The following is a 26,066-nucleotide window of genomic DNA, read 5'->3' as shown; positions in this document are numbered from 1 at the left end:
GCTATTGATCCATTTCCTCCCAGAGATGGTCTTTGTTTTTCTTTGTGTCTTTTGTGTCTTATGTCACATGAAGGACAGAATGCAGGCATAAGTCTATAATCCTGCTGTTCAAGCTGGTCCCACAGACTGGTGAATTCACAATTCTTATCAGATCAGATTCTGTTTCAAGAAAGTTTGCTATGGCTTGCAGGTTGTTGCTAAGGGACATCTTGGAAACCAAAGCTGCAAGATTGGTGGGCATAGGTTGAACACTTAAATTTCTCTTAGGCCCTCCTAGAAATGATCTTCAAAAGATATATATTCAGGGGCTAATAGAAGCCAAGGAATTGTGCACCCAGAAAAAAGGCTTTTGTTAAAATGTTTCACATAGACTTTACAAAGATAAATCTTTTGAATCCCACTTTAGTTAAAAACTCTCTTAGATTAAAAAAAGAGGAAATATAGTTTAAAAAGGAGGAAGGCCAATTCCTTGCTATTCAGGCTATAATTCTAGTTATTTGGGGAATTAGAAATGTTCTTGCCTTATGAATTTCTACAAAACCAAAAATGCAGTGCTAGAAACAAGTCAAAGCTCACCTATTTTTACCAATCCCCAAACATTGCCTATTCCTCTCAAAATGTTTGTGGATATTATAAAAGATCAAGATAATGGGATAAAATTGTCCTATACTTGCCAAAAAAAAAAAAAAAAAAGATTTTAAATTATTCCTCTATCCCTTGAAATTATAACTCTTATCTTGTCTTTAAAATGTAAATACAGTCCATAATTTCCTGAAACTGAAGGAAAAAAAAAAAGGAGGAGGGAAGAGGCCTGTTAAAAATACAAACTGATAAAATGTCTCTTGTGCCCAGACTTTAGCATCTCCATCAGACAGATATGCTTCAAGCATCCACCTTGGAGAAAACTTAGATACTCCATCTATGTCTTTATGTTGTAAATTTTCTACCGTGTATTAGCTAGGACCTGAGAGTGCTCACTTCTGCAGCATGTATGTAGAACGTGAGAGCCATTCTTTGAAATGCAAATTTTAGGGAGAAGTGTTTTCATTAGGGGAGAAAAAAAGTGAGTATTTGGAAATTGGATCTTTACTCTCCTCTCCACAAACATTAGTAAAACCAGTATGATTTTGTTTGCATCTTGTTTGCATTATATAGTATAAGATTTTGTTTGCACTTTATTTGTGTATTTGGATGGATATCCAAATACGTTGTATATGTGAAATATTTTCTCTACATCTGGCATTACTAACATTAATTTGTAAAAGAGCTCTATTTAATTGGTTTGAAGGTAAGTACTTGTAAGAATTGGATATTCTAAAACTCAGAAAGAAACTAACCCAAATGTTTTTCAAGTTCCCATAATCAAGGGAAAATATTCAATATTAAAGCTAGTTTAAGATTGTTGGCTTAATTAAAATAGACATGTCTTTAGAGTTATCAGCATTAAATATAAAACTTTTATTCTGCTTTTATTTACTAAAAGTCAAATAAGTTCGTGTTATTTTTGTTGTAAAATTTGTCAGAAAAAAAAGAATAATGATTAATTTTGTCTAATGCCTCATGAGGTTTTACAGGTAGTGTAAGCATAATTGTTGAGAACAAGTAAATTAAATGGATATAAATAAGATAAAAGGGTTTGTAGGCAAACTTTTAAATAGTTTCCAAAATCTTTGGTAACCTGACACTTTAAAGTTTTGTTAACTTAAATAATGAGTAAAGTTATATTCATTAAATATCTAGATCATTTTCAAATAAGAAAAAATAATGAAATGTGAAGTACTGAACATAGGTTTATCTACTTTTATTACAAAGAAACTAAAGATAAATTTGTGTCTGTTAGTAAACATGTCTTATGCTTTATGAAAACATCATACTATGAAAAAGCATGTTTCTAGAAATTATGGAATATATTCATAAACTTTCCATTCTAAAGAATTCTGGTGTCGCAGTTCACAATTAGTTATGTAGAAACGACCCCAAGGGTAAGTCACCCCAAGATGGGTCACTTCAGCATGAACATTATTTTGAGTTAAAAGCAAGCAAAACCCAGAAGATTCGGGAAAAGCTCTTTACCTCCCCTTCAACTGTCTGCTTGTACCAGGAAGAGAGCTATTAACAGAGATCCCTCTTTACGTAAGAAACTTATCTGCATAATAGGGCAAACTTTGTTTTCCAAACATCTCCTCTCACCTTCCAGGCAATTGTCCTTCTCCCTTCTGTATCTTTAGACCCCTACCCTTCTCCTTAGCTCATATAAGCTTCATATTGCTTCACTGTCTTTGGACTTCCATGTTTGTGTGGATTCCCTGTATATACAAAATTAAATTTGATTTTCTGCTGTGAATCTGTGCCATCTCAATTTGATGCTTAGTCCAGCTAGAAAGACCTTGAAGGGGATACGAAATTCTTCTGCTCTTCCTTTCCTCATAAAACCCCCTTGCTTTCACCCTACAAGTGGGCTACAACTTGGGTCAGTCCGAATTTATCTGTGTTCCCTAAATTGCAATTCTTTGACTGGAAATAATCACTTGTTTGCCTTATTGTGGCTCTTTATTTTCAGGTTAAGTAGTCCACGCAGGAAACTGAGTATACCATATCAGAACCATTGGAGGAAAACTAGGAGAAGGTAGAGTCACAGAAGCTAAGAAAAAAATATCAAGAAACTTGGAGTGACCAATGGTATCCAGTGCCACAAGACAATCAAGTAAAATGAGAGAAAATTTCCTTTTAGGTGGAGAAGGCTTACATTTTAATTGATGCACGGTTTGTTACTGTATTTAAACTTGTTTGTGCATCTGATGTGCAGTAAGCCAGTGTCTGAGACACTGGTTTTTGAAACAAAGAAAGCTTTATTATTGGAAAGGCAGCCTAGCAAAAAGGCAGGGGATTATTCTCAAAGCTGCCTTGCCATGTTGAATGTAGGGACAGCTTATATATGTTCGGGGAAGGAGGTGAATACATGAGAGGAGGGTGAAGTGTTTCTTGAAATCTTTGTGGGAGAGGACCTTGAAAAAGTCTGGAGGTATGCATTCTTCCAGACAATGAGGTGCCGTTTGGGACCTGGTATGACCAGGTATTTCAGATAATTTCAAGACAAATGTTACTGTTTGGTCCCCATTAGATTTCTGTAATCAGTGGGCAAGCAGGGAGTTGGAGTGGAAAAGTCAAAGTTAATGATTAATGAGATGTGCATAAAACAGAATTTAAGTAGGGAACAAAACAGAATGTGGAGCTAAGTTAATGCAACTAAAGCGGCTATAGTTCTACTTATGCTTTGAAAACAGGTCTGGGAACCAAGTGTCTGGCCTCACCTCATGCTTACATTCTGCAATCTGGTCTACTGGCTCTACTTGAAATTTCTGCATGTTTACGTTGTGCCTTCTGACACTCAACGTTCACCTGCAGTTACATGTTTAGATCTATTGATTAACTTTGTGGTATTTGGTAGCCAGCAGGATGGGTGGGCTGATTCTCCAACAGCTCACCCACTCTAAAGCAAAGCTGGTCAGAAAGCTCAGTCCTCTCACTCAGAGGTGTGAGCTAATAGAAAATATGTACAGATTTTCCTCGACTTACTGCTACGGATCTATCATAACCGGTACTTCAGGAAACAAATAGGGAAGCCGTGGCCCCCTGTTGTGGCCAGCTGCTCACTCCTGGGGATTCTCCAGGGGGCTGGATAAATCTAAAGCATAGCTCCTGACTGGGTTTGCCAATACTGTTGCTGAAAAAACTTGGATAAACTAACTGGTTGCAGGAGAAGCCAATCGCTCAGGAGACTAGGGTTTGGGAAAGAGAAAGGGAGACATTTATTTTGGGTGCTGGCAGCTGGTGAAGTGGCAAGCTCAAACCTTAACAATCGACTTTTTTACCTGCAAGATGAATACCTAGAGTTTTATAGGGAGAGGTTCAATGGGGTACATGCAAGAAAGCAGGCAGGGAGCCTGTGACCATAGATTGGAGTTGATATATGTTCTGCATGTGATCATGGGCAGGAAAGGGTGTGGTCTTCTAGGCATTCTGTTGTTATCAGGGCTTTTCTGGCCTGGCGAGTGGAATGTTCCCATCATTGCCAAACATCTTCATCAATGCCTCAAGAAAGTGCTATAAAAATAAGAACAATGGGTTTCAGTTAGAGCATGAGTTAAGTGGTCTTGTCTATTTATGGTTTTAACTATTGGGGTCTACAGTTGAGCAAGAGGGCTCGCTGGCTTATGATGGGGTTATGTTCTGATAAGCCCATTGTAAATTGAAAATATTTTAAGTTGAAAGTAGATTTAATACCCTGAACCTACTGAACATCATAGCTTAGCCTACCCTACTTTAAATGTGCTCAGAACGCTTACATTAATCTACAGCTGGGCAAAATCTCTCACACAAAGCCTATTATACAATAAAGTGGTGAATATCTCATGTAATTTATTGAATACTGTACTGAAAGTGAAAAACAGAATGGCTGTATGGATACAGGATGGTCTGAGTAAACTGGTTGTTCACCCTCATGACTGGATGGCTGACCAGGAGCTGTGGCTTCGTGTTGCTGTTCAGCATCACAAGAGTATCACACCGCATATTGCTAGTCCAGGAAAAGATAAAAACTTAAAATTTCTTTTTTAATTTAAAAAAAAATGTTTATTTATTTTTGAGAAGGGGAGAGAGCATGCACAAGTGGGGAAGGGACAGAGAGAGAGGGAGATTGCTAGCCCAGGAAAAGATCAACATTTAGAATTTGTTTTTTATTACTTTTTTTAAATGTTCATTTTTGAGAGAGAGAGAGAGAGAGAGCACATGCAGGTAGGGAAGGGACAGAGAGAGAAGGTCACAGAAGATCCGAAGTGGGCTCTGCGCTGACAGCAGAGAGCCTGATGCAGGACTCAAACTCATGAACAGTGAGATCATTACCTGAGCTGAGACCAAGAGTCAGATGCTTAACAAACTGAACCATGCAGGCACCCCCAAAATTTAGAATTTGAAATACAGTTTCTACTGAATGTGTACTGCTTTTTACCAATGTAAAATTGAAAAGTCATGAAAAGGCAAATAATTGTTAACTCAGGGACTGCCCGTATATTTATTGGTCTCTGCCCCTAGTTCCTGGCACAGAGCTCCTAAAACCCTTGTAATTTCCTAAGTAATAAGAGCACTAGAAACACCTTTGTTCTACTGAGCTCCTAAATCCCTTGGGATTTCCTGGGTGTCTTTTGATAGGAATATCTTTGGGTCTTCGTGGGCTTTTGGCCCATGATTAGAAGCTTAGAAATTTTAACCCCACAACCCATTCCAGAAAGGGGCTAGAAATTGAGTTAATGATTGAGCATCCCTATGTGACGAAGGCTCCATAAACATCCCCCAAGTATGGGGTTCAGGAAGCATCTGGGTTGAGGAACATGGGGTGTTTCAGGGAGAGTAGTGCGCTGAGAGAGAGCAACATAAGCTCTATGCTCTTTCCCACATACCTTGTCCTGCACATCTCTTTCATCTGGCTGTTCCTGAGTTCTATCCTCTTACAATAAACCAGTAATCTAGTTAGTACACTGTTTTCCTAAGTTCTTTGAGCCACTCTAGCAAATTGACTGAGCCCAATTACATTCCCATCAGAAGTGGGAACCTCTGATATATAGCAAGTTGGGTCAGAAAAACAGATTACAAGCTGGATTAGTGATTGGCAACTGAAGTGGGGGGCAGTTCTGTAGGACAAAACCCTTAACCTGTAGGATCTGACGCTATCTCCAGGTGGATAGTGTCAGAATTAAGTTGTTGGACACCCAGCTGGTGTCACAGAGAATGGCTTCGTGGGGGGACAAACCCCCACATATCTGGTGTCAGAGTGTTTTGAGTGTGGTAGTAGTGCGAGAATAAAGGAGATCCACAGGAGGAAGAGTAAGGTTTTCCTTACAGAGGCTTTGTCAAACTTTTAATTGCTGCGCTCTTAAGCTGAAACAGCTACCTCGCCTGACATTTGCAGTAAGCCTGCAGTATAAACAAGAAGAACAAAAAAAAAAAAAACCTGAATAAACTGACTCCTGAGGAAGTAGGTAATTCAGAGAACAGAAACTATGTAAACACAAAATTCAGAAAAGTTAAAGAACCTACTGAATCCAAAAACAGAAATAGTACAAACTTTAGGATATGGCAAAGAGCACACAGTGCATTTTTTATGAGACTGACGTGCTGCCTATTTTACTAAGAACGCACTCTAATGCAATTTTTGTAGAGAAAGGAAAGGTAATTTAAAGTACTCAGAAAAAAAATTGCACAAGAAACCCATGCTCTAAATGAATTCAACCTAAAATAGGAAATACATTGATGTAAAGTAAAATGGAATGGATTCTAAGCAGTAGATGGGATGAGTAAGAAGCTGGATGATATTAAGGATATTGCATGGAATGCATGTAATTCTTCGTCTCATAAGAAAATAAAGATTATAAAAAACCCCAAGGCAAAGCAAACAAACATTCAACAGTATAGGAAAGGCATATTCTAAGCATGAAGCAACCCAAAATATGGCCTGATTTCTAATAATTGCTGGGAATGTAAGAGAACCCATTTTGTACGTTGTCCTACCGAGTGGTACTTGGGTTGAGACTTTGGAGACATAAATTAGGAATTTATCTTGACTCTTTAGTATTAAATTAAACAATATTAAAATAATCAATAATTATAAGGGCACCTGGGTGGCTCAGCCAGTTAAGGGTCTGACTCGATTTCTGCTCGGGTCATGACCTAGTGGTTCATGAGTTCAACCCCTGTGTTGGGCGCTGCATTGACAGTGCAGAGCCAGCTTGGGATTTTCTCTCTCTCCCTCTCTTTGCCCCTCCTCCACTTGTGTGCATGCATGCTCTCTCTCAAAATAAAGAAATTAAAAAAAAAAAATCAATGATTGCAATAGAAATGCTCTTTTAGTTTTCAACTCTGAAATCAATTTACAAGCAGGGAAGACCTATTTACGGTTACAGAATAGATTATAAATGTTATCCACCTTTACCATGTAGAAGTTAATGACAGAAGATGGCAAGGGATAGGAAGGGAATATAAATAGAATGGTAGAAGTCCTATTATTCCCATACAGGAGAAATTCAAAGGATAATATCTATATTTGAAATAGAACTCTTGAGTATTCTATCACAAAAGTAGCTAGTAGAGGAACTACACATAGTGATATGATGATATAGAAGGTGAAGGTGAGCAGGGAAGAGTAGCAGGAAACTAATAAAAAATATATCAAGGGGAGTGCCTGGGTGGCTCAGTCAGGTAAACATCTGACTCTTGATTTTAGCTCAGGTCATGATCTCACAGTTTGTGAATTCAAGCCCCGTGTTGTGCTTGTGTTGCTGACAGTGCTGAGCCTGCTTGGAATTCTTTTTCTCTCTCCCTCTCTCTCTGCTCCTCCCTCCACTCAAAATAAATAAATAAACTTAAAAAAAATCAAGGTATTCAAGGTATTATATCAAGAAATAGTAGGAAGAGTATATTAAGAGAAATGGAAGTAACCACCAGAAGAACCAAAGCAGATATATGTGAAAGAATTTGCCTCTGGGTTAGGGAATCGGTGGACAATCAAACACAGAATGATTGCTTTTCACTATATGGTTTCTGTACTATTTGCTTTTTAAAAACTTATGTGCATGTTTTGTTTTGATAAAATTTTTAAAAACTAAATGTTTAAAATTTAAAAAAATGTTTATTTAGGGGCGCTTGGGTGGCTCAGTTGGTTAAGCATCTGACTTCAGCTCAGTCGTGATGTCACAGTCCGTGAGTTCAAGCCCAGTGTCAGGCTCTGTGCTGACAGCTCAGAGCCTGGAGCCTGCTTCAGATTCTGTGTCTCCCTCCCTCTCTGCCCCTCCCCTGCTCATGCTCTGTCTCTGTCTCTCTCTCTCTCAAAAATAAATAAAAACATTAAAAAACTTTTTTTAATGTTCATTTTTGAGAGAGAGAGAGAGAGAGCAAGAAAGAGGGAGGGACAGAGAGAGAGGGAGACACAGAATCTGAAGCAGGCTCCAGGCTCTGAGCTGTCAGCACAGAACCCGATGTGGTGCTTGAACTCAGGAACCAAGAGATCATGACCTGAGCCAACGTTGGACACTCTGAGCCACCCAGGTACCCCCAAAACTAAATATGTGTTTTAACAAATGACCTGTTGCCATTAGAAAAGCCTGTCTCAGAATCAGCTACTTATGAAGAGCTTTTCATGACGTATGTGATGCAGACAGATAAGCTCTGAGTTATAACGATGCTCCTTGCTTCCATCATTTCTACAATACTGAATTAATAAGTATTGCCAAATGATGTCACAAAGTCCACTTTTCAACTATTTATGTGCTCATGTATTGCTGGTTGGGATGACAAAATGGTACAATCATTTTGGAAAACAATTTGGTAATTCCTTACAAGGTTAAACATATACTTACCATGTGATATAGCAATCCTGCTCCTAGATATTCGCTCAAGAGAAATGAAAACATTTGTGTACACAAAAACCAGTATGTGAATTTCTTTAGTGACTCTGTTTATAATTGCTCCAAACTAGAAGCAGTCCAAATGTCCTTCAGTGGGTGAATGGATGTACAAACTATAGTACATATATACAATGGAGTATTACTCACCAATAAAAAGGAACAAACTTCTGGTACACTTGAGGTTCATGGATGAACCTCAAACGTGTTATGCTAAGTGAAAGAAGCCATGTACAAAAAAAAATCACAAAAGCTAAGCTATAATTCCATCCATATGATGTTCTGGACAAGGCAAATCTCTAAGGAGAAAAAACACATCAGTGGTGTTAGAATTGTGTTGCCTCAAAATTCATATGTGGAAGTCCTAACTCCCAGCATCTCAGAATGTGGATAGAGTCTTTCTAGAAGTAATCAAGTTAAACTAAAGCCTTCAGGGTGGGCCCTAGCTCAATATGACCAGTGTCTTCTTTATAAAAAGGGAAAATCTAGGCACAAAGACATACACAGAGGGAAGAGGATATAAATGAGACACAGGAAGAAGACAGCCATCTATGAGCCAAGAAGAGAGACATGGAACGATCCTTCCCTCACAATCCTCTGGAGGAACCAATGCTGCCAACACCTTGATTGGGAACTCTAGCCTCCGGACAATGAGTTTCTGTCATTTAAGCCACCCAGTTTGAGGTACTTTGTTTGGCAGTCCCAGGGAACTAATACAAGTGGTTCTAGGGAAGGGGGTGAGGCAAGGGTTGACTGCAATGTGTCACAAAGGAACCTTCTGAGGTGATGGAAATGCTCTATGTCTTGACTGTGGTGTTTACATGACTGACAGCATGTGTTTATCAGAAGTCACAGAATTCTATGCTAAAAAGGGAAAATATTACTCTTTGTGGAATTATACCTCCAGAAACCTGACTTGAAAATACTAACAGAAAAACTAGATTAAAAAAATCACTTTTAGGGGTGCCTGGGTGGCTCAGTCAGTTAAGTGTCTGACTCTGGCTCAGGTCATGATCTCACGGTTTGTGGTTTCAAGCCCCACATCAGACTTTGTGCTGACAGGGCAGAGCCTGCTTTGGATCCACTATCTCCCTCTCTACAGAGAGGGACCGTACAGAGGACTCTACAGAGTCCTTCCCCTGCTCGTGTACTCTGTCTTTCTCTCTTTCTCAAAAAAAATAAAAATAAATCACTTTAAAAATTTTATTTATTTATTTATATTAAAATTTTTAAATGTTTTATTTATTTTAGAGAGAGAGTGTGCGAGTGGGGAGGGACAGAGAGAGAGGAGGACAGAAGAGCTGAAGCAGACTGTACACTGAGAACTGCAAGCTCAGTGCAGGGCTTGAACTCACACAACCTGTAAGATGACCTGAGCCGAAGTCAGACACTCAACCGACTGAGCTACCCAGGCACCCCAAAATATCACTTTTAAAAATTAAAAATTAGAAAAGATACCCAAGATGTGTGTATATACAGAGATCTTTATACTAACACTGATCATAATAACAAAACAGAAGTAAACACAATGTCCAAAAATAGATTCTTTGAACCTAATAATTAAAAAAAAACACTTCAGATGACAAAATTCTTTCCCTGATGGACTTCACATTTTAGCAGATGAGATAGCTATTACATAAATGAAGGGATGTATATATATATATATATATATATATATATATATATATATAATGTCAGGTAGTGATAAGTTCTGTGAAGAAAAGGTAGAGTTAAAAGGAACTCTAATTAATTAATTAATTTGAGGGGGGCACAAGTGAGTGAGGGGCAGAGAGAGAGAGAATCCCATGTGGGGCAGGGAGAGAGAGAGAGAAGCAGGGCTTTCCCAGGGCTCCTGTTTTGCCTGAAGCAAGGCTCGAGCTCACCCAATGTGGGACTTGAACTCATGAACTGTGAGATCATGACCTGAAGTCATATGCTTAATGACTGAGCTACTCAAGCACCTGAAAGCACTCTATTTTAGATATGGTAGTGTGATGGTCGGTTTTATGTATCAACTTTACTAAGTTGTAATCCCCAGGTGTTCACCCAAATATTAGTCTAGGTGTTGCTGGGAAGATATTTTGTAGACATGATTCATGTCCATAATGAGTTGACTTTGAGCAAGGGAGGACATGCATGATTTAATCATCAGACAGACTTTAAAAGCAGAGGCTTCTTAAAGAATGGGAAATTCCAGCTGTGTTGGGAAATAGAAAACTTGAGATAAAATTTGTTGTCTTACAGTTAACTGTGTTATTTTAGAGTTTTACTAACTAAGGAAAGGGCCACATCTTGTATCAGATGTGCTTTTACTCTACTTTTAAAGGGTCTGTTTCAGGGGCATCTGGGTGGCTCAGTCAGTTAAGCACCTGACTTCGGCTCAGGTCATGATCTCACGATTTGTGGATTCGAGCCGGGCATCAGGCTCTGTGTTGACAGCTCAGAGCCTGGAGCCTGCTTCAGATTCTATGTCTCTGTCTCTCTCTGTCTCTCTCTCTCTCTCTTTCTCTGCCCCTCCCCCACTCATGCTCTGTCTCAAAAATAAATTTAAAAAATAATTAAAAAAAATAAAGGGTCTGGTGCAGTGGTTCTCAAAGTATAGTTCATAGACCAACAATATCAGCAGTTTTCAGGCTTACCCCAGTCTTCCTGAATCAGAAACTCTGGAGGTGGAATTTAGTAATCTGTGTTTTAAGGAATTTGCCAGGTGATGGTGATGGACATTAAAATCGGAGAACCATTGGTCTTGAGCAAAGATGGGTATAATTCCACCAATAAAGACTCCAAGACAGCAACTCTTGGGTTCTTAGCAATCATCCTGGGCTTGTTTAAGAGCAGAATTCTGGGTTCCTGTCCATAGAATCTGATCTAGTAGGTCTGAGGTGGACCCAGGAATCCATTGTAATAAGTAATTCTGATGCAGGTGGTTCACAGATGATTCTGAAAAACAGTGCTCATTGGTCAATTCTTAGTTTCCAGTATATTCAAGCTCTCAGCAACATTCGTCATGATTGACCAAACCTACCTTCAGAACTGCTTTCTACACTTTGGGACTACACTTTCTACACTCTTGGTTTTCTTCCTACCTTACCATCCATTCAATCACAATTTCCTTTGCTGAATTTGCCTGCTCTTCTCAATTTCTAAACATTAGTGTGCCCCAAGGCTCACTCTTCAGATCTTTTCTCTTTTTTAATCCTTGCTCATGCCCTAAGTGTTAATTTTGTATCTCCAGACACATCTGTCAAATAGATATTTCCACTTGGATTTTCAATGCCATCTAAAACTTAATATGTCCAACACTGAATTCTTGCTTTCCACCTTTCAGACTGGCTCCTTTCCTATATCTCACCCATCTTCCTGTCCAAGTAGACGCTACCACTTCTAATTTCTTTCTGTTTTTTGTCTCTGGATTCTGTCTCTGTCTTAAAGTTTCTTTGTCGATCAGGATTGAGTCAAGAGAAATGGTTCTGGTTGTTGCTCTCATTGTTCTTGAAGGGATGAAGTTATTAGTCATTGAGGTCAAGAATATATCCAGTGTTCTAAGAATCTTATTGCTAACTTCGTAAAAGAAAGTATCCCATTTTAGGCTTTTCGTAAAAGAAAGTATCCCATTTGGTCCACTGGGGGCAGCAGAGAGCAGTGTGTTAGATATTTAGATCCCGAGGTGGCCCCTGAGAATGATTGGTTACTAGGCAACTCTCAAAAGCACAACTCTCATAAGCATAACTGATATGATCAGGACTCAGTTCTGCTGTTTGGCTGATGGAAGGTTAGGGAGAGTATCGAATGAGTGCAGATGTGGCTTTCAGAGTTGGGGAGCCACTGGACAGACGTGGCAGCTATCACAGAGAGACAGTTGCTCCCCTATTCTCTGTAGGGATTAGTAAGGTTCTCTAGCGAATCTGTAAACCACTGAAAGTGTTATCTTTGTGGACTCCAGCCAGCTTGCTCAATGGGACACTTTCCAGACTGAAACCTTATCTAGCTGTCAGTGAATTAGCTCATGCTGGAAATGAACAGAAAGTTTCATTATTTCCAGACTACCCACAGTTGTTTTTCTTCTCTTCTTTCTCTTACACATCGTATTTTTGCCTTTGTCCCTTGATACTCTGTCTCCCTCATGTAAAAAATAAACAGTGCACGAAATAAATATATAACGGTGTCTTAAATATCTGAGTTATTCTTTGACTATATGTTGTTAGGTGAAAAAATTTCAGAACAATATGAAGAGAATGATACTATTTCTATTACAAAACCAAAGCTATACATTTTTTGTTTTTTATTGTTTTTTTTGTTTTTAAACATTTTTTAATGTTTATTTATTTTTGAGGGAGAGAGAGACAGAGTGTGAGTGGGGAGTGGGAGAGAGATGGAGACACAGAATCTGAAGCAGGCTCCAGGCTCTGAGCTGTCAGCATAGACCCCGATGTGGGGCTCAAACTCAGGAACTGAGAGATCATGACCTGAGCTGAAGTCGGATGCTTAACTGACTGAGCCACCCAGGTGCACCTACCTACTTTTGTAAGTACAGAAAACTGCATGTAAAGTCTTAGATGGAAACATGCTGAACTGATAACAATGGTTGCTTTTGGGGAAAAAAATGGAATTGAATGGAATCTTTATTGTTTCAGTTTCAGCAATTAAAATCTGTAGAAATAGTATCTATGCAATTCATAGTAATTTAAAAAGTCAGGATACAAGAAAAAATACACTAAATGTTTTGGGCCATTTTAGGGGGGATATCTGGAAAACTCTAGGGATTAGATGGTGTTCGTTCAATTTTATCCCTTTAGAAGGCCCTATTTGCCTAAGCTGGCCTACTCTTGCATAAAAAGTCACTGAAAGTTTCTGTGCTCCATTCCAGAATTAATCCGGATCAATACTTTTCGCCATTCCATTACTCTTCACCCCTGCTTTTCTTTGTTCTCTAGTTTCCTTATTTTGGCCACATATTTCAGCTTGTGTTTTCCTACTGGTTGCTTTGATTAATGACTAGGTTTGGATTTGCTCTCCTTATTTTGATATTGTTTCATTGGCGGGATCTTATGTTTGGTATTTGCCTTCAGATTTTATGCAACCAGAAGCTTTTGAGTGAAGGCTTTTCCTGCTGCACTCACCTTTGGGGCACTCGAGGGTAGACAAGATCCTGCTTCCTCTGGTGGAATTGAGGGCGACGATAATATTCACCTCAGTTCACTCATGGTCTGGGATTATTTTTCATTTTCAGAGCACACGATGCTGTTTCATACATTTGTTTCGTGGTTCCTGGTCCCTGAGTACTGAGACCTTATTTATTCTTACGCTTTATGTTTGTTGAATTTAAAATTCTACAATTTTGAAGGCTTGCCTAATGGACAAAAAGTGTTCTTGCAACAATGGTTAGAGCTGCCAGCTTTCATTATAAATGTCATCCTGACTGTATAATGTTTTGTGTGTAAAAGAAACCAATGACTTTCTACGCAGTGGATAACTCTATTACTTTTCATTCTGGCTGTGGAGAGCATAGTTTCTTTTCAATATTAAGACTATGTTACATTTGTATATATTAAAGGCATTCACTTTACACAATAGGACCCAAGCCATCTTGTAAACAAATGGCATTTTATTTAAAAAAAAAAAATTTTTTTTTCAACGTTTATTTATTTTTGGGACAGAGAGAGACAGAGCGTGAACGGGGCAGAGAGAGAGGGAGACACAGAATCTGAAACAGGCTCCAGGCTCTGAGCCATCAGCCCAGAGCCCGACGCAGGGCTCGAACTCACGGACCGCGAGATCGTGACCTGGCTGAAGTCGGACGCCCAACCGACTGCGCCACCCAGGCGCCCCAACAAATGGCATTTTAAAAAGTCATGTAGCCCAAGAGCTGCTAAACAAAATTCTCCAGTAAATTATACTATTTCTTCCTTGTTAAACAAAATTCTCCAGTAAATTATACTATTTCTTCCTTGTTAAAACTTGGGAAATTGGGGCACCTGGGTGGCTCAGTCGGTTAGGCGTCAGACTTTGGCTCCGGTCATGATCTTGCGGTCCGTGAGTTCGAGCCTCGTGTCAGGCTCTGTGTTGACAGCTCAGAGCCTGGAGCCTGTTTCAGATTCTGTATCTTCCTCTCTCTCTGACTCTCCCCTGTTTATGCTCTGTCTCTCTCTGTTTCAAAAATAAATAAACGTTAAAAAAAACAAAACAAAAAAAACCTTGGGAAATTAAAAAAAAAAAAAAACTAGTTTATTACTGAATAGGACTAGGTTATTACTTAATAGATGCTATATTCTTCCTTTCCTTGGTTCCTTCTTAGTTTCTTTTCTTATTTGCTTTAATTGATTTAATAACAGGTATGGTAGAAACTTGAATATAGTATAACCCTAATTGATAGAAAATAGTAGAAGCCACTGATTGTAATTACCAAGACTTTTATCTTTATATCGTGTCTCTAGATGATTAACAGAGATTCTATTAATGATTTGATAAAGCTGAATCAAACTTTTAATATTTTACTTTGATCAGTGGTACCATCTCTGGCACATAATTACAGAGCATTAATATTGTCTTAGAGTAAATTAAAATGCTATAAAAGAAAGTAATGTAATTAAAGAGAATAAAGAATGTCTTCCATGCTTTCATTATAATCAATACTCTGCCCTTAAAATTAACTGAAATTCAAATCAAGTTTGGAAAGGGATAAGCTTTCTAGTATCCATCTTTCTACCATTAAATTAAGGTGAGATATTTAACCTAGATTTTTTTAGTTCCTAAAAAAAGGAATTGAAAGTAATGACATAGTCCCTATCTCAGTGACTGCTTATAGTTAGTGTGGATTTTCATCCATTGGTATTGACCACTTGGTGTAGTGTATTGGGAAGGATCTGAGGCCATGTCCAGTTTAGCAATGAAGAGTATTATAAGCAATGGTGATGGCTGCTTGAGTGTGTCAATGGCATCTTAGGTAATGTGTATTTCTTCACTCTAACATAAGACAGTAAAAGTAATGTCATGAGCAGGTTTTCAAGATCATTCTGGTGTCAGTGTGATGAGATATTATTTCATGAAAACATCACAAAAACCCTACTTCTGTATCATTACCTTCTTTATGCAAATGAAGAAAGTGAGATTAGGGGGTTAAGTAACTTGCCTGAAGTTGAACAGCTATTAAAGAGCAGAGCTGGGATTTCAACCAAAGTGGGCCAGACTTCAGAGACTATGACAGTTTTGCTTGGCCATATAACCGTTTTATAATGGAGGAACTTATATTAGTTCTGATTATCAGAAAAGTTTCATGGATAAATTGGGACTTTTTCTAAACCTTGAAGAATGTGTGGTGTTTAATACTTGGAAAAAAATGAGATAAGGGAACAGCATTAGCAAATGTGGAAACATAAGAATGAGTCTTTGCATTTAATGGGGTGATTTAATCAGCAGTACCTGGTGGGAAAGCAATGAAGGTGTGGCCTGGTGACAGAGTGCTTTATTTTTATTATTTTTGTTTTTTTATTTATTAAAAAACATTTTTCTTTTGAAAGACAGAGACAGAGTATGAGTAGGGGAGGGGCAGAGAGAGAGGGAGACACAGAATCTGAAGCAGGCTCCAGTGTCCAAGCTCCGAGGTGTCAGCACAGAGCCTGATGAGGGGCTCGAACTCACGGACCGGACCGTGAGATCACGACCTGAGCTGAAGTCAGAGGCCTAGCCAGTTGAGCCACCCTGGCGCCCCCCCACCCGTTTTATTTTTTCAGAGTGCTTTGAATGTCTGAAAGAGTATGGATTTAACTCTATAAGCAATGGTACGTCACACAACATTATTGATAAAAGCGATTCTTTAGGAAGATTGATCTAATGTTGGACTATTGTCAGCAGGATTCATGAAGGTCATGAGAGAGGAAGCAGGATAGATTAGTTAGAAGGTTACTACTATGGTCCAGAGAATTTGAGCATAGATCATTATAGTGCACATATTTTATTGAACTATTAAAATTTTTTTTAATGTTTATTTTTGAGAGAGAGAGCAGAGTGTGAGTGGGGGAGGGGCAGAGAGAGAGAGGGAGACACAGAATCTGAAGCAGGCCCTGGGTTCTGAGCTGTGAGCACAGAGCCTGAAGGGGGGGCTCAACCCACAAACTGTGAGATCATGACCCCAGCTGAAGTCAGATGCTTAACTGACTGAACCACCCAGAGCCCTGAACAATTTTTATGTTTAGACATTGAACTAAGCAATTTTATCTCAGCTAATTCTCACACTATTATGAGGAAAGTATTATGATCTTCATTTATGATAGAGGTCTAGATCACAAAGTTTAGTGGTGGAGCTGATCTTCCAATCCTGGGTGGTCTGATTCCAGACCACCATGTTCCTCTGCTTAGAATAAATAAGTACGAAGGCCTACATGTGAGTGTTCAGAAAGGAGGAGATGATAATTGACTTGGGGAGATATTAAAAGCAATTGGTTTCAACATTTTGGGCTACTGCCCACAGTAAGAAATAAGAAACTCAGGACATTTCTACTCACAGATGTAATCCGAATAGCCTCATGAAACAGCATTTATTTACCCTTATCATATGTAATGCACTGTTTTTTTCTATGCTATTTTATTAACATTTTTCTGATTGTTACCCACTAAAGATTTTATAATCCATTAATAAATGGATTGTGGCTCCAAACTGAAAAACTCGGAGCTATAAAATATGAAAGAGACAAAAAGTTGAAAGTCCTCTCTAGGTTTTGCTTGAGTGTTGAAGAGAATGGGTACCACTGCTTGATAAAAATACAGGAGAAACTGGAAAGAGGAGTTGATTGTTTCCTGCAGCTGCTATAACAAATGACCACAGAAATTTATTCTCTTACAGTTCCGGAAGCCAGAAGTCCAAAATCAGTAGCACTGGGCCAAAGTCAAGGTATTGGCAGAACCACTTCCTCCAGAAGCTCTAGTTGAGAATCTTTTCCTGCCGTCTTCCTGCTTCTGGTGGCTACAGGCATTCTTTGGCCTGTGGCTGCATCACCCCAATGTTTACCTCCATGGTCACATTGTCTTCCTTTGTGTGTAATCTCCTCTGCTTCTTCTTTTAAGGATACTTATGATTGCAGTTAGGGCACACCTGGATAACCCAGGATAATCTTTTTTTCTCAAGATTCTTAATCCAATGACATCTGGAAAGCAATGAGAACTGCATGTCTACAGAAATGTGGGTTTATCAAGTAATTATGCCCCTTCCTTTTTTTCTTCCTTCCTCCTTCTCTCCCTCCCTCCCTCCCTCCCTCCCTCCCTCCCTTCCTTCTCTCCCCCACCCCTTTCTTTCTTTTGTTCTTTCTTTATTACCCACCTAAGAAATCACAATATATTAGACATAGAGCCACTTTGTACAAACATAGGGTAGTGCCTAGCACAGTATTTGCCATATATTAAGTGTTTGATAAATACTTGTTGAATAATTGTGATAATTTCGTTAATTCTCATTCTGAAAAATTAGTCTTTTTCTGGACCATTATGTGTCTCTTTCTAGTCATCAGAAACCTGCTTTCACAATTTGGCAGAACTTAGAGAATGTATGGTTTTGGTTGTAACCCCTCATTTTTACTTTTGAGGTAACAAAAACAGAGGAAAAGTGATGGCAGTGGAGATAAAGACAGGACGAATTTGGATAAGATTGACAAAATTAAAGGCCACGTGATAATGGGTCCATTTTAGATGGTGGGTTTTGGATTTATTGATTTGAAGCAGGGTCTAATCAATTGGGGATGTTCTGCGTGAATCCTGTGTTTTATGAAATGCTGAGTATAATAGGAAAGGCAAGTTTATGTTTGGTCCATCAGACATCATTCAGATTTGGCAGTGAGGCTCAGGGCAGAGAGCTAGTAGCTGTGGCTTAGAACCCTGCCTTGACACTTTTCTCTGCCTGGTTTTGGGCAATTTACTTAGCCAAGCATGTCCTTAACATTCTCAGCAGTAGAATGTCTGTAATACTGTAATACCTTTCACCTACAGTTCTTGTGAGACTTAGGATGATACGTGTGCTTTGGTCAAAATGAGTGCTCAGTAAATGCTAATTCTCATTCTTGCTGTACTTTATTTGCCTTATTCATTCTCAGTCTTTCATGAGTATACCCTGGAGTTTTCCAGTGGCTACACGATGTGTTGTAAGATAGTGCAACAGACTGAATACAGAAGAAGATATGAGACTCCAGCAGTCTTCTGTTAAGCCAGGCACTAAAGAGATTTGCAAAAATTAAACAATACGAGTCCACTCACTAAACTCTTCTTCTTGGAAAGCAGTCAGAAAGGCACTGGTAAAAAAACAAACAAACAAAAAAAAACAACTATATTAATATTTAGTGAGTTTGTTTTGTCATTTAAAAATGAATTTGTGGGTATTTAAATATTTCTCGCTTAAAAATTTTAATACATATAGATATTGATAGGTATCACCTATATAAACAAATATCTCTTTGGGGTCCACAATGATTTTTAAAAAGTTGTAAAGGAGTCTGGACTGAAAATTTGAGAACCGCCAATTTAGAGGCATGAAAATGGGATCCAATAGGATAGTGTCAACTCAGAGTCCAAGCTCCATTGAACATCTTACTAAATTTGGTTCCTTTTGTGACAGCTAACAAGTAGCTAATGAAGAAAAAGCTGGCTAGAGGTGAACTGCTGGTAGGGAGTGATAAGGGGAATTGTAGCTGGGGACTTTGGGGGAAATGATAGCCTGGAAAAGGGTGCTTTTAGATAGAGCCAAGCCTCGCTATTCAGTTCCTCCCACTACTGTTTTTCTTCTTCATGTTTTTCTTTAAGTTCCAGTTAGTTAACATACGATGTAATATTAGTTTCAGGTGTAGAATTTAGTGATTCAACACTTCCATACAACACCCTGTGCTCATCACAAGTGCCCGCCTTAATCCCCATTACCTATCTCACCCATCCCCCCGCCCACCTTCCCTCTGGTAACCCTCAGTCTGTTTCCTGGTTTGCCCCTTTTTCTCCCCCCCCCTTCCCGCCCCCCCCCCCAGGTTCATCTGTTTAAGAGCGCTTTAGGATAAAAGATTATGATAATATATTCTAAGAATTACTTGCTTTATAAATTTTTTAAATCATGCTTTTGGCATGCAGAGTGTCCCCCAGGGACTATTTCTGGAAAAGGTTTAAGTATAACTGCAGAAAGCTATGTCATCGCCTGAAGCTTTATATGGAAGGACTGAAACTTGACTTGACTGAGTGTGCTTCTGTTCATATTCCATGCAGCTTTAGGATAGAAAACCAGCTCTGTGGCATCTTTATTTAAAGTGTCTTATCTAAAATCCTGTAAAGAGGGTTTTTGGTAATTGTGAGTAGTTCTTAAGGAGAAAGATTAAAGTGATCGTGTTCTTTCCCCTCTCTCCACTTAAAATGGTTTTAGAGATTTTAGTCGTGTTGATTGCCAACCAGTGATCACAGGTTAAGGTGTATATGACACCATTTATTTTCCAGTCTGCACTTGTGAGTCATAGTCTGTGCTGGAATGTTTAATATTTTCAGATTCATTGTTTTTTCCTAGCCCTAAAAATTTTCTTTTTCAAAAAAAAATCTTATGCAAAACAAAGATTAAATGCTTAAAAAGAAATGAAAATGGAACCCCTAAGTTTCAGAGTGAATTTTGCAAAATAAAATAATTCTTTTGCATTATGTCATTTACACTTTCCAAGGTTTCAGTTCTATGCAGTCTGATTCTCTGCACCTTTTGTAGTTAGTTGAAATAGTTTGCTAATTACTGTTATGCCTTAGATAGGGTTGCCAGAAAAAATAGAGTAAATTTGTATTTCAGAAAAACAATGAATCATTTTTTAGTATAATTACTTACCCCAAACTGCATAGAACAATATTTATATTGGTTGTTTATCTGAAATTGAGTTTAAGCAGGCATCCTATATTTTAATTTGCTAAACTTGGCAACCCTACCTAGGCATAACTAGGTTCTTTTGTTTGTCTTAGAGTATATGGAACAGGTATTTTCAAATGGTTTTGTAGTTAAAGGCAAATACATAATTTTCTCAATGAAATAACTATTACTTGGCCAAAAGTGTTCTTATATGTAAAACAGAACCCTTAATTCTCAGAAATGGAGTCCAAAAATTAGTTCTCGTCTTGCAAATCAAGTTTTACAGCTTAGTTTAGCTTGGGAAACTTTCTGGTTACTGGGTGAGCTAGCTCCACCCAGCTGCTGAAGTGAGATACAAATTGTAACAAAACCGGAAGTTGGCTAGGCTGCCTTCGCTTCTCAAGGTAAGTGTCGCCTTCTGTTCTCTCTAAGTCAGAGCTCTCCGCAAAGCGTTTAAAAATTGAAGCCAGCTAAGGCAACAGTACTGGAGAGCAGGCGCCATGGATCATGGGGGCAGTCGGCGACGCAGAATGAACGCTTTAACAAATTATGTTCTGGACTTGTATTGAGTTAATGAGGGTGCACAAACGAGTTAGGTTAGTAATATGTCCCGTGACTTTGACTAACGAGCTTTAATCCCAGAAAAGGGAGATTGTAAGTAGAGTCGTGCTTGGGATCCCTGAAAAGCTTGGACTGTATTCATGCACACGTGTTTTCTTTCTTTCTTCTTTTTTGAAAAGTTGAAACTGTCGGAACTCCCTTTTATATTTAAACCTAATGGGATAATTACCTGTATGCAGATTATTCAGAGCCTTACTTCGTTTTTAAAGTGTGTTTTAAACTAGAAATTTTAGCTCCCCCGACCCCTGGTGTGCCTTTAGAATTTAAGAAAGGCTCTAAGGTGTTACCTCTGCCCCGCCCCGCCCCCTCCCCCCTTTTTGTATCTTGTCAGTGCTTGCCTAGGGGCAAAGGAGATTTTTCAATTTGTAAATACATTATCCAGGGATATTTCTTTACAGAGCTGAACTTTTGAGCTTCAGGTAATTTCTTTTAATTCCGAATTAAGAGAAAAAGTGTAAAGATTTGAGTACTGTACAGAGATGGAGGCTAAATTTTGGTTTATTGATTTATTGAAAACAATGAGCTAGACTTTTTAGAGGATGGTTTTGTTTGAAGGGATGAGTTCTAGTAAGTTGTTTAATAACCCAACATGTTGATTCTTTTGGCCAGCTGTAGCTTCTGTTTCACACGTGTCTATTTAGGTAATGTCCGATTCTCTGGAAATCACACTGTACAAGTGCTGTTTTCAGGGTACACTGTTAGTGTGACAGGAGATCAACACGCGGGACACCTCTGGCCATAGGACGAGTCACCAGTTGGGGCAGGGGTGATAAATTTTTTTTATCAGCAAAATCAAAGCTTCTGGAGGTTCCAAAAAGAGAACAGTTACTTGAGGTTGGCAGAAATAGGCAAGACCCCATGGAAAGAAGGAGGTTTTAATGGAAGACCTGGTTTATGGTGGCCACTGTGCGAGACGTTTCATACATATTACTTTAGTTAATCTTCACAAAGCACCTTGATGTTGGTTGCATTTTTTCTAGTAAAATGAGAAAACTAAAGCCTGGTAAGGTTAAATAATTCGCTCACGGTCACTAAGGTGGTGCCTGCTGGGTTAAAACCGGCAGCTGGATTCTTCAAACGATGGTGATTTTGATTTCAATGTCCGTAGTGTTCACTGGATCATAGGAGACAGTAGTTGATGGCTTTGCAAATGGACCTTGAAAGAGGGGACGAGGTTTTATTTACCAAAACAAAACCAAGCAAAAACTGTAAAAGTAACATAGAATGTTTGAAAATAGATAAAAGAAAAAAGCTAAACAATTTTCTGGTATTTCTTTACAGTCTTTATATATCCCATGTTTTATAGTTACAAATTATAATTTTTTTTTATTATATTTAAAGCACTACATGCTTTAAAATTTTTAAATTATTTTATATTATATATATTTTCATATTATATATTTTTGTAATTTTTATGTTATAAACACCCTTTTCAAAAAAATATGCACAATACAGAGAGGATTAAAAAAGAGGAAGTCCACTTCTCTTCCCCTATTGAAAACACTCTCCTGGTGATAACCACTATTGAGAAAGGTTAAAGTGTGGAATAGAAGTTTTTTTTTTTTTCCTTTTCCCTTTAACTTTTAAGTGATACATCTTTCAGTATACTAAATATCATTTTGCAATCTGCTTGTTTTCATTCCTCGGTGTGGCATGAGCATGTTTCCACTTAAGTACATGCAGATTCATGTCTTAGGGTTTTTGTGAAAGGAGTTGATACTTGCAAGCACTTAAAGGAATGCCTAGCTCCCATAAAGCACACAGTAATTATTGGCTGTTATATTTGTCATTGACTATTCTATTTCATTCTTTTAAGTGAGTATGAAGTATTCTATAGTTTGGATGTAGCATAGTTCATTTTTGTAACCACCTAGATTTTTGCCATTTTCCAAATAATTTTAGCGTAATTGTGCGAGTTTTTATGTAGGATAATTCCTGGAATTGAAATTCCTAGGTCAGAGGTTAAACATAGCTTAGTAGGATACTGTCAAATTTCCTCCAAAAATATTGTGACAGTTTACACTCTTCATTGTGTATGAGTGTGCTCATTTTTCTATATCCGTGTTGATACTGGAAATAATGTCTTTTGGATTTTCCATGAAATGATAGGCAATGAATTTTTTTTTTTTTTTTTTACATAAAAGGTATAGTGTACAGAGATTTTTGTATCTTATTCTTTCCCATGTAACGTATATGTAACTTTCACATGAGGAGGAATTTGGCAGATGAAATAGGTCCCAGTTAGAAGGCAGGACATGGGGAGAAAGAAAGAGTGTTGCTTCTTCCTGGAATAAGTATACGTGGTACCTTGTCACTAGAGCATGGGAGAATAAAATCCTTGAAATTGGGTTGTGCTTTGGGAAAATGATCTTGTGGTGTTGTTTAGGACAATCAGAATGGCGATACAGAAACAAGGAGGGCAATTGAGAGTGTTTCATTAATTTGGTGACAGGTAATGAAGGCTTTGTGCTTTGGTGATGGCGGAATGGAAAGTAGCAGACAGATATAATATAATAGAGAGAAAGTCAAAGAGAGATGCAGAAGGGATAGGTAGGAGAGTGGAAGGGTGGAGGAAGAATCTGCAAAGCTTGCTTGGAAATTGGGGTCCAAAAGAGTGTTTGGCGTCAAATCTTGAGAATATGGGGTGTGAAGTCTTAGTGACTAGAAATGTGTTGCCAGGCCTCCATCAGAATAGGGAAGTCAGATGCAAAAACTAGTCTGGAGGAAAAAATGATGAATTTCATTGCAGACCAGTTGAGCTTATTGTCATCCAAACAGAAATCTATATACAGTTGGAAGTATGAATCAGGGGCGCCTGGGTGGCGCAGTCGGTTAAGCGTCCGACTTCAGCCAGGTCACGATCTCGCGGTCCGTGAGTTCGAGCCCCGCGTCGGGCTCTGGGCTGATGGCTCAGAGCCTGGAGCCTGTTTCTGATTCTGTGTCTCCCTCTCTCTCTGCCCCTCCCCCGTTCATGCTCTGTCTCTCTCTGTCCCAAAAAAATAAACGTTAAAAAAAAAAAAAAAAAAAAAAAGGAAGTATGAATCAAAGCATTGAGGAGATGTAGAGTGGGGGTAATTGGAAGATTTGAGAAACATCCTAGTGATAAAAATTGAGGCCATGGAAGTGATGAGCTTGCAGAGAAATGTGGGGGGCCAAGGTAAAAAGTCTTGGGAATGGATATATTCATGTATGAGGCATGGAGAGGAACCAGACTTAACAATATTTTTTACAATGACTATTTCTAACATTTGACCTTGGATCTAAATAGGTCTAATGTCCCTCAAAAGTCCACGATCACTTTTTTCTTTCTACCTTTGGTTCTTTTATTGCTCCCATTCAAATTGTGCTCATTTTGAACCCCTTTTCCTCCATTGTTTACCTACCATGTCAGCCTTAAAGGCCTGATCTGAATCTATGGATGGCTTATTGGTTAAAACCTCAGAAGCCAGATCAGAGACCATACTTTTCATCACTCATTTGCTGCAACTCTGACAAATGTCTTAATCAGTGCCCTATTTTACAATGTGGGGACAATAATACCCCTCATACCTTCCTGCGTTGCTTTGAGGAAGGCATGCTAAGTACCTGACATGATTCCTGACATGTTGTAAGCCCCTGGCAATTGTTAGCTCTTCTATTCTTATTTTCTCCCATACCTCTAAATTTCTATAATGAAATGCATTTTTTTTTTTTCCTATTCTACCTTGTGTGATCTGAGATGGTAGTTTTTTATAACCTCCATGAGTTTCAGTTTCTGTACAACAAAAAGTTCTTGATATGTTTCTTCCAAGGATTAGAGTTCATTTATGTGACCCACCTACTGTGATAACTAGAATGGAATTGGCATTCAATAAATTACATCATTTAAATACTAGATTAGTGGCATTTACTTTTGTTTCATCTATTAGTTTTACATCTTTAGAGAAGGGACCATTCCACGTTGTACCTAATTTTGTGTTGAGGACAGGGTTATTGCGAGTGCCATGTGGAATGATCCAGATGAAAACTCTGTATCATGTAGTAAGGTATTTGCTTCCAATCTTTTTTTCCAGAGATGAATAAAGATGATGGAAAAATTCCTTGTTGATGATGTTGTGATTAGGGGAATCAGGATTAAACTGTAGAGTTCCCTATTACTTTTTCTTCTGTGGTTTCTTTCCTACCTTTCCCTTTACTTTTTCTTGCTGTTACTTAAACTCTAAATTCTTTGTCATAATTCTTTTCAACCATCTTAAGTTGTTAGACCTGACAGATCTCAAATTGGTGTTCAGTGTGCCATTTTTAATGCCTCTTTGTTTTTTAGAACCATCTCTGAAAATGTCATAACTCCAATTGTTAATTTAAAAAAATCTGTTTTTCTCTTTGCTTCCTGCTGTGCAAATGGAGTCTGAAACATTTTTATCTGAGGAAGTGGAAATACTTGACCTATTTTTCAATTTCTCTATAATTTGAGATTCTGCTATCAAAGTCAATTTAATTTTTGGTGTGGAAGTTTTCTATGAAGGTAAAGTTAAATTGCTGGAAAGAAGGAGAGAACATTTTCTGAAACATTTCAGAAGGCTTGAACAAATTAAATGCAGTTGAAAGAAATATATGAAAATTTCACTTGTCTAGTCACAGCAGTGTTTGGAAGAAATTAGCACATACTAGTGATAAGGAAATTGAATGGTGCTAATAAATAGTGGCAGTTACCATTTATTGACAACTTAGTGTTTTTAGGCATCGAACTAGTTGTTTTACCATCCATTCTTTCAGGAGCTTTAGTTCTACGAAAGAGACCTCTATGGGGCGCCTGGGTGGCGCAGTCGGTTAAGCGTCCGACTTCAGCCAGGTCACGATCTCGCGGTCCGTGAGTTCGAGCCCCGCGTCGGGCTCTGGGCTAATGGCTCAGAGCCTGGAGCCTGTTTCCGAGTCTGTGTCTCCCTCTCTCTCTCTGCCCCTCCCCCGTTCATGCTCTGTCTCTCTCTGTCCCAAAAATAAATAAAAAAACTTTGAAAAAAAAAATTAAAAAAAAAAAAGAGACCTCTACATTGCTTCTTTGGCTCATAGAGTAGACTCGACATTCTGTTTCTTAATTTTTTTTATTTTTTAACTTTTTTATTTTTAAGTAAACTCTGTGTCCAATGTGGAGCTTGAATTTATGACTGCAA

The 26,066-nt window shown here is 38.4% G+C and overlaps 1 protein-coding gene across 6 annotated transcripts in view; it reads left to right on the top strand.

The window, feature by feature from the left end:
• Positions 1–26,066, top strand: part of FRRS1 (ferric chelate reductase 1) — a 105,299-nt gene that overhangs the window by 37,470 nt on the left and 41,763 nt on the right. Inside the window, exon 2 of one of the 6 annotated variants that reach the window (XM_086717661.1) lies at positions 2,561–2,731. The exons of 2 other annotated variants lie outside the window; for them this stretch is intronic. Coding sequence is in view for 1 of the 4 variants with exons in the window: in XM_086717663.1 (XP_086573789.1) it covers positions 21,795–21,831 (37 nt within the window). In the remaining 3 variants the exon portion in view is untranslated. Of the gene's footprint in view, positions 1–2,560; positions 2,732–17,317; positions 17,341–20,602; positions 20,700–21,220; positions 21,832–26,066 lie in introns of those variants that run through there. 3 more of the 6 variants (XM_086717662.1, XM_086717658.1, XM_086717663.1) reach the window with 3 other exon arrangements.

Source organism: Puma concolor, chromosome C1 (assembly GCF_028749965.1).
Source record: "Puma concolor isolate L17-30 chromosome C1, mPumCon1.1.hap2, whole genome shotgun sequence".
In the NCBI taxonomy this organism is placed as follows: domain Eukaryota; kingdom Metazoa; phylum Chordata; class Mammalia; order Carnivora; family Felidae; genus Puma; species Puma concolor.
This window is presented reverse-complemented; position numbering and strand designations above follow the sequence as displayed.